Source organism: Aphidius gifuensis, linkage group LG6 (genome assembly GCF_014905175.1).
Source record: "Aphidius gifuensis isolate YNYX2018 linkage group LG6, ASM1490517v1, whole genome shotgun sequence".
In the NCBI taxonomy this organism is placed as follows: domain Eukaryota; kingdom Metazoa; phylum Arthropoda; class Insecta; order Hymenoptera; family Braconidae; genus Aphidius; species Aphidius gifuensis.
The window spans coordinates 18,179,879-18,197,617 of record NC_057793.1 but is presented as its reverse complement, the minus strand read 5'-3'; the positions used below and the strand labels follow the sequence as shown (position 1 = coordinate 18,197,617).

Sequence of the window (17,739 nt, the reverse complement as noted above, 5' to 3'; positions counted from 1 at the left end):
TTAAATCACTAGAAATTACTATATATTACCAAAATATCACTGAAAAGTGTAGTTGTGTGTAATGTGTGTGTAGTGTATCTAGTGTTCAAAGCTTGGATCACGGAGGCGCCATGTTTAAAATTCCGGCAGCCATGATAAAACGCAAACTTTCGCGTGTCGTGAGTTCGCACCCTAAAAATTTTTTGGTTTTTAACCAAAAAAGGGAGGAGCCTGCGCACAAAAAGCTGCGCGTACTTCATTCTGCGTATGTATTATTTATTAATTTTCATTTTTCAACAATAAAAATATTAATTTATTATAAATAAGATTAACATTAAACATTATTTATTTGATGTCAAAAAAATATGAATAATTAAATTATGTTAACGAAAATTCAATCGTAGTGTCAACTGAAAAATTTATGAATAAAAAAAGACAGTGAAAAAGGTAAACATCATAACAACTTTTATTTTTATTGTTATTAATATTTTTTTAAACATTTTTCTAAAAAATAAGTATTATCAGTGATAAATTTCAAATAATTATATAACAATTAATATTGTAATTTGCAGTTGATGGGTATGTCAAATTCAGTCCAACGAGACTTGATTATTGTAAAAAGGAAAAGTGAGGTTAAACCCAGAGTTGACAGTCTACATTTTTGTTGTTGATATGTCATATATGTAAGTAAAAAAAGGAATTAAATTTAGTCCAAAGAGATTTAATAACAGTCCATATATTTCATAGATACCAATTTTAACAATGGGTCGTTCTGAATCTGAGGTTTGGAAGGGTGCGTGAACCTGGCCTGCATAAGTCCTAGAAAAATAATCTAGGATACTCATTAGAAGCGTCTTGATTTGTACTAATTTGTACCACCATTGATTTACTTTGTACCTCAAAATTAAAGGGTCCAAGAAGGGTTAAATATTGACTTTTTTTCTAGATGACTTAGAGGGGTAAAAAAAATTGCTACAGACGCAGAATAATTTGTACTAATTTGTACCACCAAGTCCGGAATTTGTACCTCAAGAATAACAACAAAAAAAAATTATTTACTCCAAAATGATAATTAACAATTGCATATCTACTTTAATTATTGAGGTACAAATTCTTATTTGATCGGTACGAATTAGCTCTTGTTCTGTTCTTTAAAATAAAAAAAAAATTATATATATTATAATTGAAATAAGTCTCTGATTTTGGACCTTTCATGGTTATTAACCGTCAAAAAAATAAATAGCCGGCTAATTAACAGCTCTAAGTTCGAGCAGTCCAATCCACAGGGCAAATTTTTTACAATTTAGGGCTTTTTTTTGCCGTTGATGGTGCTAGTAAATTTTTTTTTTATAGATTTCATATACAAAAACTTCACAAGCGCTGCCAGTGGAGGAAAAAAGCCCTAAATTGCATGTATTTAATACTACTATATTGCGCATCGCCTATGCTTTCCCGTAAGTGGGCTGTTCGGATTTATTACGGTGCCGACAATCTCTCTGTCGCAGTCATACTCCTCGACAAAAATTCTTTGCGCCTGTCCAAATAATCCGTTCGGTTCACACGTATACACAATGAATTGTGTGCGTTGCCGAATATTTCCGAGCTCCCACTCGAATAATAATTCGGACTTGCGCAAAAGATTTTTGTCGAGCAGTATGACTGCGACAGAGAGATTGTCTGCACCGTAATGAATCCGCACCCGTATTCACGGGGTAAAATTGTTCTCATTAGGGCTTTTTTTTCCGCTGATGATAGTAGTATTAAATATATGCTAAATTGTAATGCCCTGTGAATTGGACTGCAGTGTTGGGAAGGTATAATACCGGCGGATCATACATGGGTATAATACACCGTGGCTGTGTTCTTTGGCCAGTTTTTTTCACGCATTCTGACAGCGCAGTTGCGCAGAAGTAGAGGAATCAAGGGTCCGTTCAAAAACTCACTCGGAAGCCCGGAAGTTTATGATTGCGATCATAAAAATTTTTGATATTTTGTCATGGTAGACATGATTTGTTTGTCCTAAATTTTTATAGGCACAAATCAATAAAATAAAATTATTAAATTATTTATAATAACTTTAAAAATACTTTTTACAAGCGTAATAAGTAACAAAAGCAAATGGCATATGCAATACGGCTGTTTTTGTTGTTTACAATATCTACAGTAACCTCTAGTTACTTTTAAGTTTATCACTATATTTTTCGTCTACTACGCAGCTTCCGGATTTCCGAGTGATTTTTGGAACGTCTCCCAAGTAAAATTTTTGTATATATGTGTGCGTTACACATAATTTACAAACACTTGAATACTCACGTTTTTCACCTTTGCGCAAATGCGTGGTAATGATGCGCTAAAAAAAAATTGACGAAAGAACGCTGCCCGTTCGATACAGTCACGGCGTTAGGTGCTTTCTTTTAGATTACTTTCCTTAGCTACATTTTTTTGTCACCAGTTGGAATGTAACTATGGAATCTAGTTTTTTCTGTTTACAACTCATCATTATATAAAACGGTATCTCCACGCTATCAAAATGCTTGCAAGATCTTGCACGAAACAATGGAACATGTCCCATTGGCTGCGATAGTCTTGCAAGGCTTTTAAAGGCTTATTTTCACCAAAATCCTAGTAATTATCTAGTCATGAAAGATCTTGCTGCACCCGTATTCAGAGGATGTTCTCATTAGGGCTTTTTTTTCCGATGGCGGCGCTTCAAAAACTTTTTGTTAGAGTTATGTATGAAATGTACTCTATGACAAGAGAGCTCATTTTCACATATATTTAATACTAATATATTGCGCATAGGGTATGATTTTGTGCGCATTCATTACGGTGCAGACAATTTCTCTGTCGCAGTCATACGCCTCGACAAAAATTTTTTGCGCATGTCCAAATAATCCGTTCGGTTCACACGTATACACAATGAATTTATGTGCTTTGCCGAATGTTTCCAAGCTCCTACTCGAATAATAATTCGGACATGCGCAAAAGCTTTTTGTCGAGCAGTATGACTGTGACAGAAGGTGCTTTTGTGTATCTATTTTTACACTTTAATGCGCATGATCATGCACATGCGCCTGTCATGCAAACTTGATGACAGAACAGTGGCGTCAAACAAAAATTCTTGAAAAAAAAAATTGAAACATGGCTGATCCAGCCCCTCATGTCCTACGCTGTTGCAATCTGACTTTTTGCTGACTACGCATTCGATTGCGCATGCGTGAAAATAAACAGGAAAAAAAATAAATACACAAAAGAAAGCACCTTGTGAGATTGTCTGCACCGTAATGAATGCGCACAGCTTATTTATGGGAAAGCGGTTTTTCTGAAAAACTAAAGAGAAATTGAAAATTTCATAAGAGTAAATTCCGTTTTTTTTTTTTTTTTTTTACAACCAAAATGATGTAAAAAAAAAATACAATTTTGAAAAAAAAAAATTTTTTTTTTCAAAAATCGAAAAAAAATACTTCCCATCGAGTGCCCATTCTATTGAAGGGCTTAAAATACTTGTTTTGCGTCCTCGAGTATGTGATAAAAAATTCAGCAAAAAAAAATAGGGGCTTTTTGAGATATCTTGAAATTCGATGGTGGCGCCCTCAAAAATTGAAGAAAAAAAAAAAAAAGGCCAAAATCTACAACATATCAAACAATGAGTGAAATCGCAGAAGGTCAAGCCGCAAACCCCGTGGTTTGGCTAAGATCACCACATATATATATCTATGTGAACCCCAGCTCGGCAGCATAAAATTGAGCTCTCTTGTTATAGAATACGATTCATACAGAACTCTGACAAAAAGTTTTTGAAGCGCCGCAAGCATTTCTATAGCGTAAAGACACCGCTTTCCATTTTTTCGTGCAAGATCTTTCATCACCAGATAATTACTAGAATTTTGGTGGAAATCAGCCTTTAAAAGCCTTGCAAGACTATCGCAGCCAATGGGTTATGTTCCATTTTTTCGTGCAAGATCTTGCTGCAAGAACAGCTTGCATGAGATTTCTATAGCGTGGAGACACCCATGGTAGAAATACTACAGGTATGGCAGTGCGCAGCCTGGTTTGGCCGCTGTGAATCGACCAATCAAAAGGTCGCCTTCTTGCCACAAAAATGGAAGACTTTATGCGCGCGCGATACAAATTTGTTAAGAAAATTTTCAAGTTTTTTTTAAATTTTTCAAAAGTTATCATATTTATTCAACTAGATTTGGTATATTTTATAATGATTCACATACATCAAAAATAAAAACTAATTATTTATATTAAATAAATAAATCCAAGTATAATAAATACAACACAACCTCTATTGTTTGTGGCATAAAAAAAACAACAATAATGAAAATATTATAATTTATTTGTTAAACTGTCTTGGTTTTTTTATTTTTTTGATTTTTTATAAACATGCTCCACATATACATTTATTTGTGTACATAGTATGTGTACATAGTATTTATTAGTATTTACAACAAGATAAAAAATAGTTGTCAAAACAGTATGTTAGAGAGAGAGGCTCTTATAATAGAGATTGCGTGTTAGAAGGAAAAGCAAAACAGCTCGATGGCGCGTTGTTGATTGGTTGAAAAAATAAGGCTGCGCAGAATGCGACGAAAAAAGCATGGACTACTGCCATACCTGTAGTACTTCTACCATGGAGACACCGCTTAAATATATCGTTATTTTTGATTTTTAATAATTGATAATCTGAAAACAATTGGAGATATTGAACTTTCATTATCAACATTGTTTTCTCCGTAAAAATTACTACTAAAATCATTGTTAATATTTATTTCTTAAAATTTATTATTATTAAAAAGTATCAAATTAATAAAAAATTAGTAGAAAATTTCAATATATTTCACCTTCATAGCTTAATATCTCGAAAACTATTAAAGATGCGATATTGCTGTTTCATCCATAATATTCCTCATTAAAAATACTATTAGAATCAATCTTAAGAATTAGTTTTTTCGAAATCATTTATTTATAAAAAAAAGGAAAAAAAAAAAAAATATCAATATCTTGGGTGCATTCCTTTAATAAAAATTTTTTTTTCGTTTTGCAATTTCGCCCTGTAATACCGACTAAAAACTAAAAACAGAAACAACGACAAAAGTGATAAATTTCTCTATGCCATATTCCAGACTTTACAGTTTACGATAATGTGTGGTACGACCTATGTGACAATAACAAACAATCACAACAAGTCAATTTTTCATTTATTTCAGTTTGATATTAACATTGAACAGTTATCCATCTAATAATTGGAAGCCAAAAAAAATAATGTCATGTGCCTGTACTGCCACTACAAGAAACAGCTTTTTCCTATAAAATTTTGGCCGGTATTACAGGGCGAAATTGCAAAACGAAAAAAAAATTTTTATTAAAGGAATGCACCCCTTGTTTTCCCGATATCTCGAAAAGTATTCGAGATATCGAAAGTCTGTTGCGGTCTTTATCTTGTACTCGAAACGATGGTCTGGATTGCTATTCTCGACATAATTATCCACAAGTTATTCCGAGCGACTGGCATATCTATTTTGTGGAAATTCACCTTAATTTAAGGTTCTATTTGTATCTTTTTCAATGGTTTCCATCAAACGACTATATGGCTTTTGAGCGTTTCCAGGTTATCCCATGTAGGTGTTAAGAATCCCATGTCAAGAATAGCTATCCTGATATGAAGAAAAATGACCAAGTAATATTATTCTCATTTGTTTACGGAAAAAACATCACCGCGCGTCATGAAGTTGTGAGTTGTGGTGAGGGAAAACCGACCCTAAGTTCCGAAACCTCAGTAGGTTCGTAATCTCCAAGATGGCGGCGATTCAGATCAAATTTAAAAATTTCAAAATCCTGGGTGCATTCCTTTAATAAAAATTTTGTTTTTGCCCTGTAATACCGGCCAAAATTTTATAGGAAAGTTTCTTGTACAGTACTGGCACATGACATTATTTTTTCTAGCTTCCAATTATTAGATGGATAACTGTTCAATGTTTATATGAAACTGAAATAAATAGAAAAATGACTTGTTGTGATTGTTTGTTATTGTCACATAGGTCGTACCACACATTATCGTAAAGCCTGGAATATTCCATAGAGAATTTTATCACTTTTGTCGTTGTTTCTGTTTCTAGTTTTTAGTCGGTATTACAGGGCAAAATTGCAAAACGAAAAAAAATTTTTTATTAAAGGAATAAAAAAGTTGAAATAAAAATTTCAAAGAAAAATCGGAGTTAAACAAAAAATCATTTTTTCCTTTTATCTCCGATTCTTTCCGAATAACTCCGATTTTTGAAAATCAGAGGAAATCGGAGTTAAATCGAAGAAAATCGAGGAAATATGGGGTGCATTCCTTTAATAAAAAATTTTTTTTCGTTTTGCAATTTTGCCCTGTAATACTGACTAAAAACTAGAAACAGAAACAACGACAAAAGTGATAAAATTCTCTATGGAATATTCCAGGCTTTACAGTTTACGATAATGTGTGGTACGACCTATGTGACAATAACAAACAATCACAACAAGTCAATTTTCTATCTATTTCAGTTTGATATAAACATTGAACAGTTATCCATCTAATAATTGGAAGCCAAAAAAAATAATGTCATGTGCCAGTACTGCCACTACAAGAAACAGCTTTTTCCTATAAAATTTTGGCCGGTATTACAGGGCGAAATTGCAAAACGAAAAAAAATTTTTTATTAAAGGAATGCACCTACGTCATCATGTGGTGTTATTAACAAAAAAAAAAAAAAAAAAAAACTATGAAAATTTTTAATTAGAGAAAAAATGATTTTATAAATAATATTGGCGATGTCTAATAGAATGCTCGAGCCCAGCCCACGGATACGAAATCCATTAAAAGCCTTTTGAGTTGTTTTAATAATGTCAACAATTATTTTATTTACACGTTATTGAAAGGTGGAGGACAGGTTAATTTTTTTTCAAATTGACTCGGAACATGGAAAAGTTGCTAAATGATCAGAATTATTTTGTATTAATTTATGTGCTTAACATCGGAGTTATTCACCTGAAGAATAACGACAAAAAAAGAAAAAAAAAAAAGTTACTCCAAAAAATGTTTATATAATATACAGATGCATGGTGCTTTAAATGATGAATCCTTTTTCCATTTATTTCCTATATCTATTTCAAAGAACAGAGCAATTCTGGTGGAAATATTTCTCCGGCATTACTCCGTTTTTGGTCCATTTCTTAAGAAATTACTCTAGCATGAGATCAATGCTGGATTTTTGTTTCCTTCATTGATCTCATGCCGAAATAATTTTGCCGGTACTAATTTTATGCCGACGAAATTACTCCGGCATCAATCTCATGTCGGAGTAATGCAGGAGTAATGCCGGAGTAATATTCCCCCCAGGGAAAAGCTACAACTTGTATCAATAAAATAAAAAGTTACACCTCAATAATAATAACATAGATTGTAAATTAAAATTTTTTTAGCTCACGTCTTTCTCATCAAAAATAATAAAAAATTGTTTAAAATTTCAAAAATATTTTTTATTGAAGGCGGTATGCAACTGTTTATATTAATTGTCGTTCAACAAGAATTTCTCTGTGGTAAAACTTTTTTTTAAACGTTTCTCCGCGTCTTTTTATCGCGGAGAAATATTTCTGAACGTTTCTCCACCCAAGTCGATTCAGAGAAAATTCGGAAAAAAAATTTGATGTTTTTCTGCACTCATTTCTCCACATGGGTCAATTTGGGAGAAATTCGGATTAATCGCGGAGAAATTCGGAATAAATGCGGAGAAATTCGGAGTAATCGCGGAGAAATATTTTCACCAGGGGTGACTTTAGGCACTCGTCCTACTAGCGTCATCACTGGCAAAAAAATGTACTCCAACTTTTTTCCGTCTTTTCTCCAACTTTTTTCCTCCATTTCTCCAACTTGAAATGTACTCCAACTTTTTTCCAACTTTTTTCCAACTATTCTCCAACCATGGGTCATTTTCGTAAAAAGGTGGGGAAAGTTGGAAAAAAGGCGGAGAAAGTTAGAAAAAGTTGGAGAAATATTTCTACCAGGGATGGGCAAATATCTAAGGGTGGCTTATCTGTTAATTTCTTTGGCTCAATTAATTCTTTATAAATAAACATGTGGCAACATCCTATCCTTAGTTATTTTTTCCATAGTTTTTTATTCATTTATTTATGTAAAAACCTATTGGAAAAATGTCTATGGAGAGGATGTTGTTTACGTGTTAATTCATAAATTATAAATTTAGCCAAAGAAATTACCAAATAAATTAATTGACAGTATAGATTAAATCCTTAGCCATTTTTTTATATATTAAGTTAAAATTATCATGTCAAATGGCTGTGGAATCAATCTAGACTTAAAATTAATTTACCTGGTTACACTTTTTCCTTAGCAACATTTGCCAATAGTTTTTTGATAAATTATTTATGGCAAATGTATGTAGTGATGTGCAAATACTGGTATTTTATTTTTGATACCAAATACGGTACAAAATACGGTATTGATACGGTAATTTACCATTCAATACCGTATCAATAATCTGTATGTAAAAATACGGTATCAGTGAAATTTTCGATACCAATATTTACAACTATAGAGATGTTACTCATGGTATTGAAAAATAAAAAATATATGAACATAACTTGATTTTATTGTATAAATAAAAATAAATACGTACGAAGTTATAGATGATAAATAAATTCAATAAATAAATTCAGTAAATAAATTATATAGCAAAATTAAAATATAAAAAAAAAAAAATATTTGTCCTTAAAAAAATAAGGTTAGTATTATTGGAAGAAGTATTTATATTAATAAGTTTTCATTACACTTAAAAAGTTTCTTTGTTATTATATCGGCTTTTAAAATAATAATGTCAATGTCAATGTGGAATGTGCAATATAATAAAAACAGCTGAGCTATTGACATTTGACAATAAAACAAAATATCAAATATGGCCACTATTAATGACCAGTGCCACGGTTGATAATCTAGAAATTATATGAAAAAAAAAAAAAAAAAAAAAAAATTTGCTGGTACCAAAAACAGAAAATACCGTATTTTCACCTATATAGTTGTAAAAATACATATCGAAAATTTTACTCGTATTTTACGGTATTTACATGGAAAAATCGGTAAAAGGCATATTGGTATGGTATTTCAATTTGATACCAAATACCGTATTTTACCGTATTTAATACCGGTAAAATACCAAATACCGTATCAGTCGACATCACTAAATGTATGTAAGAAAAAGATGTAACTGAATAAATTAATCAATCGTCTAGATTAATTTCTTTGCAATATTTTCTATAATAAAATAAAATTATTGTGTCAAATGGCTGAGGAATTAATCTCGACTGTTAATTATAATGTATTTAGATACACTCTTTCCTTAGCAACATTTGCCGATAGCTTTTTCATAAATCAATTATCGCAAAAATAGCTAAAGGAAAGCATGTAACTAAATACATTAATTAACAGTCTAGATTAATTCCTTAGCCACTTTACACGATAATTTTATTTTATTATAGAAAATATTGCAGAGAAATTAATCTAGACGATTGATTAATTTATTTAGTTACATCCTTCCCTTGGCTATTTTTGTGATAATTAATTTATGAAAAAGTTATTGGCGAATGTATTTAAAAAGAAGATGTAGCCAAATAAATTCTTTATTAATATCTTTGTTATTTCCTCAGCCATTTACCACAATTATTTCAATGTTTTATGGCGAACATAGCTGAGGAATTAATAAAGATTGATAATTAATTTATTTAGCTACATCTTTTCCTTAGATACATTTGCAAATAGCTTTTTAATTTATTAATTATGGCAAATGTATTTAAGAGAAGGATAAACCCAAATAAATTAATTTACGGTCTAAATAATTCATTAGCCATTTGATACAATAATTTTAATTTTGAAAAAATGCTGGTTTTAATGTTTTATTCAAACCCAATTATGTTGTAATAAGTTCATAATTTTTTTTTATTTAAAAAATTATGATCATATGCCTGGATGAGATCTTTATCAAATTTCAATCGTATAAATTTGTTAAGGGATTTCGTCGATTTTTTTCCGAATATGAGAATGCTTTGAAATTTATACAGTAGATTCTTGAAATACTAATACATTTTATGTAATTTTTTGGTAATTGTTTGGAAGCTCGTTATTTTTTTATTAATTTTCAAAGTTGACAACTTTTAACATGGGCTCTTATGGAGAATGCGATTTTTGTCAAAAAAAAGTCCATTAAAATACCAATATCTCTAATCGACAATATGACATCGTGAAAAAAAAACTATCGGGTTATAAAATGAGACAAAACAAAACGTATGGAAAAAAAATAAAAGAGGTTTGGAGCTTAGTTTTTTTACAATTAATAATTAAAGTATGAAAAAATTAATTTTTATGAGGAATTATTGAAAAATCACTAGAGACCTCTTGCGGATGACTTTGAGAAACACAATATTTCTATGAGTGCGAAAAAGACAAAAAACAGAGGAAAAATGTTGTCTCACTCTTCGCTTGAAAAAATCGACGAAATCCCTTAAGTTCTATTTGTGAAGAACAAATTAATATTATATGAATTTTTTTGTTTAATTATGAATTAAAGTAGTTGTTTAAGTATAATACATCAGTCAAAAATGTATGGATTATATTTTTTTTTGTTTTTTTTTCAAATTTTAGTATTTTAAACCTACCATTAATGAACCCGGGAAAAAATTAGACGATCGCCAATGATCGCAAACGATCGTCAGCGGTCGTTGAAGATGTCATATTTGTCCACATTTTTGTCGATCGCCGTCGATCGCTGTCGATCGTTGTCGATTGCTGTCGATCGCTGTCGATCGCTATCGATCGCTATCGATGTACAACAATTTACAGAAAAATAGACAAACATGATTCTACGGCCTTAATTTAAATAAAAAAAAAAAAATATTCCTGAGTATATTATAATTATGATAAATTCTCCAGCATAAGCTAATAATTATTATAATTTGTCTATTTTTCTGTAAATTGTTGTAGATCGATAGCGATCGACAGCGTTCGACTTTGATCGACAGCGATCGACGGCGATCGACAAAGATGTGGACAAATATGACATCTTCAACGATCATTGGCGATCGTCTAATTTTTTTCCCGGGAAGTTGAAAAAAATTAATTAAATATAAAATAGCCTCGTCATTTTGCTTACTTGTCAGGTCAAATGATTCATAATAAATTTTGTAAATGTATCTAAGAGAAGGATTAAACAAAATTAATTAATTTGTAGTCTACATTAATTTCTTTGCAATATTTTCTATAATAAATTCAAATAATAATCGCAAATGGCTGAGGAATTAGTCTAGACTACAAATTAATTTATTTGGCTACATATTTTCCTTATCTATTATTGGTATAATTAATTAATTAAAAAACTATTGGCAATTATTTTAAAGAAACAGATGCAACCAAATAAGTTAATTTGTAGTTTAGATTAATTCTTATGCCTTTGGCAGCAATAATTCTAATTTGATATAGAAAATATTATTAACGAATTAATTTAGACTAGGAATTAATTTATTTAGTTACATCCTTTTCTTAGCAACATTTGCCAATAGGTATCAATAAAACAATTATGGCAAATGTTCCTATGATTATATTTTATCAGCCATTTGACGAAATAAATCAAAAAATGTCGAATTACTGACTGTGGAATCAAGGTTTCGTGGCTGCTGTAAGATGGCGCAGTGAATTTTGTGTACGATACTTTATGTAAGAAACCAAGCCGTGTAAGAAACTGTAATTTACACGGTATATTACACCTGTAATTTACACTGTAAATTCGAAATCCACACTAGATTTTACATACAAAAGCTTCACAAGCGCCGCCAGTGGAGGAAAAAAGCCCTAAACTGTAATGCCTTGTGAATACAGTCCAATTCAATTCCAAAAAAAAGCCCTAAATTTTAAAAAATTTGCTCTGTGAATTGGACTGCTGCTTGCCGATTACCCTTCGCTCTGTGGCGGCGAGCTGCCATAAAGTGGTGTTTCCACGCTATAGAAATTCTTGCAAGGTCTTGCAGAAAGATCTATCATCAGTGATGACTGATGATTCATCACTAGATAATTACTAAAATTTTAGTGGAAATTAGCCTTACAAGACTATCGCAGCCAATGGGACATGTTCCATTGTGTTCCATTTTTTCGTGCAAGATCTTGCTGCAACAACTTGCATGAAGGCATGTGGCCACTAGCATAGTTTTTCGACCAAGTTCTATGCCATAGCACTTGTGTCACTATATCTAACTAGAAATTTACTAGAAAATGGCCGCCGAGGACTATGTTGAAAAAATGCTGCATGCAGCATTTTCAGCATAGAACCGCTAACTTCACACTAGTTTTTTTTGATACAGCCAACATTAAAAAAATACAACAACAATGGTTAGCGTTGTTAATAAATTTCTTTGTTTATATTCACACATGTATAGTACATATATATAATGATTGACTGTCAAAATATCAAATTGTCAACAAATAAGAAAGGTTATATTTTTATTTATTTTTTATGTGTTTGTATTTTGTAAGCAAGTTGGTACAGCTGAAACAATTTCAAGAAACGATTAAAACGCCGCCTTATAGCCGTCATATGTGAACTTTTCCTTTCATAGCGCTATGGCATAGAACTTGGTCGAAAAACTATGCTAGTGGCCACAAGCCTTGAGATTTCTATAGCGTGGAGACTCCGCTTAAAGGCGTGTGGCCACTAGCATAGTTTTTCGAACAAGTTCTATGCCAGAGTCCATTTATTACCAGAAACATCTAGATTATTCTCAGTTATCACTGAAAAAGTCAGTTGTTTCTGGTAATAAATGGACTATGGCATAGAACTTGTTTGAAAAAGGGTGCGTTCCGTGGCTATCCAGTCCGTACGAACTTCAAAATGGCGGAGTTTGGAAATCTTTTGATCATTTGTTGTGGTAGATCTGATTTTTTTTATTTAAAAACAATCTGATCAAATTTGACATTAGCCAATTTATTTGACAGATTTGAAATAACTAAATAGAAACTTTGCCAACTTAAACCTAAAAAAAATAGTAATACTTAATATTTTAAATTTTTATAAATCTCTGGCCTTCTCTCTGGCTATAGTGATGTATCATAGTAACTTTTAACATTATTAGGATTTTCATTTTTTTCGTCGCCATTTTGAAGTTCGTACGGACTGCGACCGTATTCTAGATACGATAAAGATTAGGCGTTTTTTTTCCGATGGTGGCGTTTGTGAAGCTTTTCTATATGAAATCTATATAAAAAAAATTTTGTCAAGCGCCATCAGCGGAAAAAAAAAGCCCTAATGAGAACAATTTTCCCCGTGAATACGGGTGCTGGATAGCCACGGAACGCACCCACTATGCTAATGCTAGTGGCTACACGCCTTAACTGAGTTTCTCGCTCACTGCTCGTTGTAAACCATTCGGTCATTAGAATATTAGATTTTTACGTCTTGCAGAAACATAATAGAAATGTACGATTTTTTGTGAACAAGTTATGGGAATTTATTGTTGAAACAAATATAAGAAAATAAAGGTAGTTTCAGTGAACACAGTTGCAATTGAACAATTAAACGATTTGTAAGTCGTATTTACAATGCATACTCCAAATAGTAAGAATATTCAAGCAATCAGCAAGATATTAAATAATGAATCCAGACCGCTAAAAGAGAGGTTTCGAGCTCTATTCACTTTAAAAAATATCGGAGGTGAGGAAGCAATAGAATCTATTACACAATGCTTCAGTGATCCGTCAGTATTACTAAAACATGAACTTGCTTATTGCCTGGGGCAAATGCAGGATCCTAGAGCAATTCCCATGCTCGTTAATATATTGAAAGATAAAAATCAAGATCCAATGGTTCGCCACGAAGCTGGTACATATATTTTCGTATTAATATGTATAATATTTCCGTAATAATGATGCATTTTAATTGATTTTATCTTTTGAAGGTGAAGCTTTAGGTGCTATAGGCAGTGAAAAAGTTATTCCAGTACTCGAAGAATATAGCACAGATGCAGTAATTGAAGTCGCGGAAACCTGCCAGCTTGCCTTATCCAGAATAAATTGGATAAAAAATTCCAAAAACTTATTACATAAATTCTCAGAAAATCCATATGTTTCTGTGGATCCTGCCCCTCCATCTGAAATAGAAAATGTCAATGATTTGAAAACAATACTTCTGGACGAAAAAGCATCCCTCTTTGACAGATATCGTGCAATGTTTGCCTTGAGAAATTCACGCACCCCTGAATGTGTTTTAGCTCTTTCGGAAGGTAATCCCATCTTTAATATATTTTTTTATTGTATATTTATTTGCATGATCTTCCGTAACTTTTGAGTGACTTTTGTTTTTGGGATAGGTTGTTTTGATGATTTTTATAGTTTTAAATATTGGCGAACACAGTTCGGAAGTATGTTTTATATGCTAAAGTCTGGTCAAAACCACCTAAAAGTCACTCTGAAATCACGGAAACTCATTCACAAAAGAATGGAAGATATTGACGAAGAACTAGTTAGGTATTGTGACTATGTTCGTTTGCCTGTATGTGATAAATATACTTATGTTTAAATAGCTTTTCATCTACCTATATTTTAAACAATATATACATATATAAACGATGTTATGACCAATATCGGTCGAAGAAAGCTCAAAATTTTATTATATTTTTTCCCAATCGGGTGTAAAAGAAAACTTGAAAACTGCGTTTTCTTTTTACAATCGAGTTTTGTATATACAACATAATAAAATAGAATATTCAGTGTTGCCTTTTCCAATATTTGCATTATTTTTAGAATCAAATATAGATATTATTATTAGCTGGAAAAAATTCATCGATTAAAGTGGCTATATCAACCGAAATATATGGTTATACTGATCGATTTCATGTATTATACATAAAAAACTATAAAAAGCGGCCCGTTTTTCAAATAAATATAAACATGTTCCACGTATATTTTCAACTTTAATTTAATCATTTCTATTACATACAAATTGTTTCATTGTTCTCTTCTATATGGTGGTACTTTCGTTTTCCTACTATATTCTGTCACTAAACGTAGCTGCCTATTTCATCCAAATGAATTAAAGGATAAAATAATCACATATTTTGGCTATTAAACACAAGTAATGGAATGAAAACAAAACTTAATTTACATAATTTTGTTTTTTTTAATTTTAATTGTATTGTCAAAGTCATTTTATCAAATAATATCGCTACTCTTTTTTTTGCTTATAACGGAACTCTTAGTAGGGAGGCAGTATATATTTTCCAAGAGACAGCCTGAATCAATCAACAATGCGCGTTGAATCTGTCGATTTTGATCGTCATTCCGTGTTGACTCTCTTAGTCTGTAGTCTCGGAAACGTGCTTGATACCGAGATTTTCCATAAATTACTTTTAACTATTATTATACTATTGTATTAATATGAAATGTATTGCTTTTATTATTTTATTTTAACCTTCGTATGTTTATTAAGTATTGATCTCGTGGTTCCTGCGATGAACTGATTTTTTTTTTCAATTACTTTTTTTTTTGAAACAGGACTTAAAGCAGGGGGTGCTCTTTTTAGACACGAAGTAGCCTTCGTGCTAGGCCAACTTCAAGACGAAATTTCTCTCCCTTTTCTCCGTGCATCACTTGAAGATCCTGAAGAAAGTGAAATGGTGAGGCATGAATGTGCTGAAGCATTGGGTGCGATTGCTCATCCAGACTGCCAAACAATCTTGAATGAGTATGTGAATGACAAAGAGCAAGTTGTTCGGGAAAGTTGTGCTATTGCACTCGACATGTGTGAGTACGAGAACAGCCTGGAGTTTCAATACGCTGATACATTGAACGCTTAATGATATACGATAATAATTTTCTTCTTTTACGATTCTACTTTTCATGGTCAAACATATTCATTTGATAATATTTGAAATGCATCTTTATCTTTTTTTTTTTCGGAAACACTTGTTTTTGTCATAATAATAAGTGTAATAAAAACTAAACAAAAATCTTTAAATATTTGTCAACAAAAGAGACTTATTTTCCCCCTTCCTTTGATCATTACCTTTTTAGAAAAAAGCAGTCGAGTCATGGCGTTGTTTTGTGCGTGCTCATCTAAATTTGGACTTGTCGCTTGGCTTTTGCACTTAACCTTTTAGGTGCGTTCTTTCGTCAATTTTTTGTTGACGCATCATGACCGCGCATTTGCGCAAAAGCTGAAAAAGCACGTAAGTTTTTAATTGTTTGTAAGTGTGAGTAACGCACACATACATACTTTGAAATTTTTACTTAATTCCTCGACTTCTGCGCAAATGCGTGGTCATGATGCGCGAACAAAAAATTGACGAAAGAACGCACCTTTTATTTTGAAATTTGCTTAATTCTGATTAGGTTATTAGATTAGTCACGTGAGGCCGATCGTACAAGTTTTCAGGTGGAGTATGGAATATCTTAAAAAAATATTAATATTTCAGGGGTACGTTCCAAAACCTCGTTCGGTTCGGTATATCAAGATGGCAGTGATTCAAATCAAAAATATGAAAATTTTAAACACCCCTATAAACTTTTCTATACTAGTGTCAGTTAATGTATTTTTAGTAGAGAAAGAAGAATAATATTAGTTAGTTATTTTTTATTCTAATCAATAATAAGTATAAGTGATTATAACTTATAATTGCGATAAAAAAAATGGCAAAAAAAACACTGAAATCCGCCATCTTGATAAACCGAACCAAACGAAGGTTTTGGAACGTACCCCTGGGATTATTATATTATTCCTACTAAAATTTATAATAACTATTTGTTGGACGATAAAAAATTGTAGAATGGTAATTATGAGAGCTGTTAATTAGCCGGTTATTTATTTTTTTGACGGTTTAAAACCAAAAAGAAACGGGTCATCAACGCGCATACGCAAAATTTAGAACATCAGGGATCAGCACCCGTATTCACGGGGCAAAATTGTTCTCATTAGGGCTTTTTTTTTCCGCTGATGGCGCTTGACAAAATTTTTTTTATAAAGATTTCATATAGAAAGGCTTCACAAACGCCACCATCGGAAAAAAAACGCCCTAATGAGAACATCCTCTGAATACGGGTGCAGTTCAGAAATTATTCGTCGAAACACTTGTATACAATATGCATACATATGGCATATATGCACGCGAGCCATGCGCTGAGCAAAATTAATTATTCATTTGAACGTCCAATGAATAAATACTCATGAAATAATATTTTATCGTTTTTTACTCAGCGCATGCGCTGAGAGAAGGTTTCTGTGATTTTCACGTGGTAGTCCCGGACGTTGGTACCGAGAGGACACTTGTGGGAAATAGATGTAAATTTTCGTTTATATTCACGTTAGAAGAAAGTATATTTCCCCCCTGGCGGAAATGGTGAGAGCTAAGCCAGAAGAAAACGATATCGCTTTTGTAGCCAGAGCAAAAAGAGCAAAAGAGATAATAAATACAGAATATTAACGATATCAAACGTTAATTTGGGCTTTATATAGATATATTATTTGAATTCAATTATTATTTAACTTATTTTTGGCAATAATATTGATGTAAAGAAATAAATATAAGTAGAACAAGTTGTAAAAGTTGGCAGATTTTGACGTTTTGAGGTTGACTTGAATCGACTAAACACAAAAATCCCTAGCGTGAAGCAATAGTAAATCCAGACCTTTTCCAGAGTAAAGCCAGACTTGTAAAAAAGACATTTATTTATAACAATAT

The 17,739-nt window shown here is 31.8% G+C and overlaps 1 protein-coding gene and 1 long non-coding RNA gene across 2 annotated transcripts; both read left to right on the top strand.

Moving 5' to 3' along the window:
• Positions 1–265: 265 nt before the first annotated feature.
• LOC122859616 lies at positions 266–985 on the top strand. Its single transcript, XR_006374376.1, has 3 exons — positions 266–426; positions 552–662; positions 727–985. It is a non-coding gene; the product is annotated as an uncharacterized LOC122859616 (long non-coding RNA).
• A 12,335-nt stretch (positions 986–13,320) lies between these two features.
• On the top strand, positions 13,321–16,024 carry LOC122859615 (deoxyhypusine hydroxylase-like). Its single transcript, XM_044163299.1, has 3 exons — positions 13,321–13,886; positions 13,963–14,286; positions 15,557–16,024. The coding sequence occupies exons 1-3, from the start codon at positions 13,607–13,609 to the stop codon at positions 15,856–15,858; spliced, it is 906 nt and encodes a 301-aa protein (XP_044019234.1). The 5' UTR covers positions 13,321–13,606; the 3' UTR covers positions 15,859–16,024.
• The last annotated feature ends 1,715 nt before the right edge of the window (positions 16,025–17,739 follow it).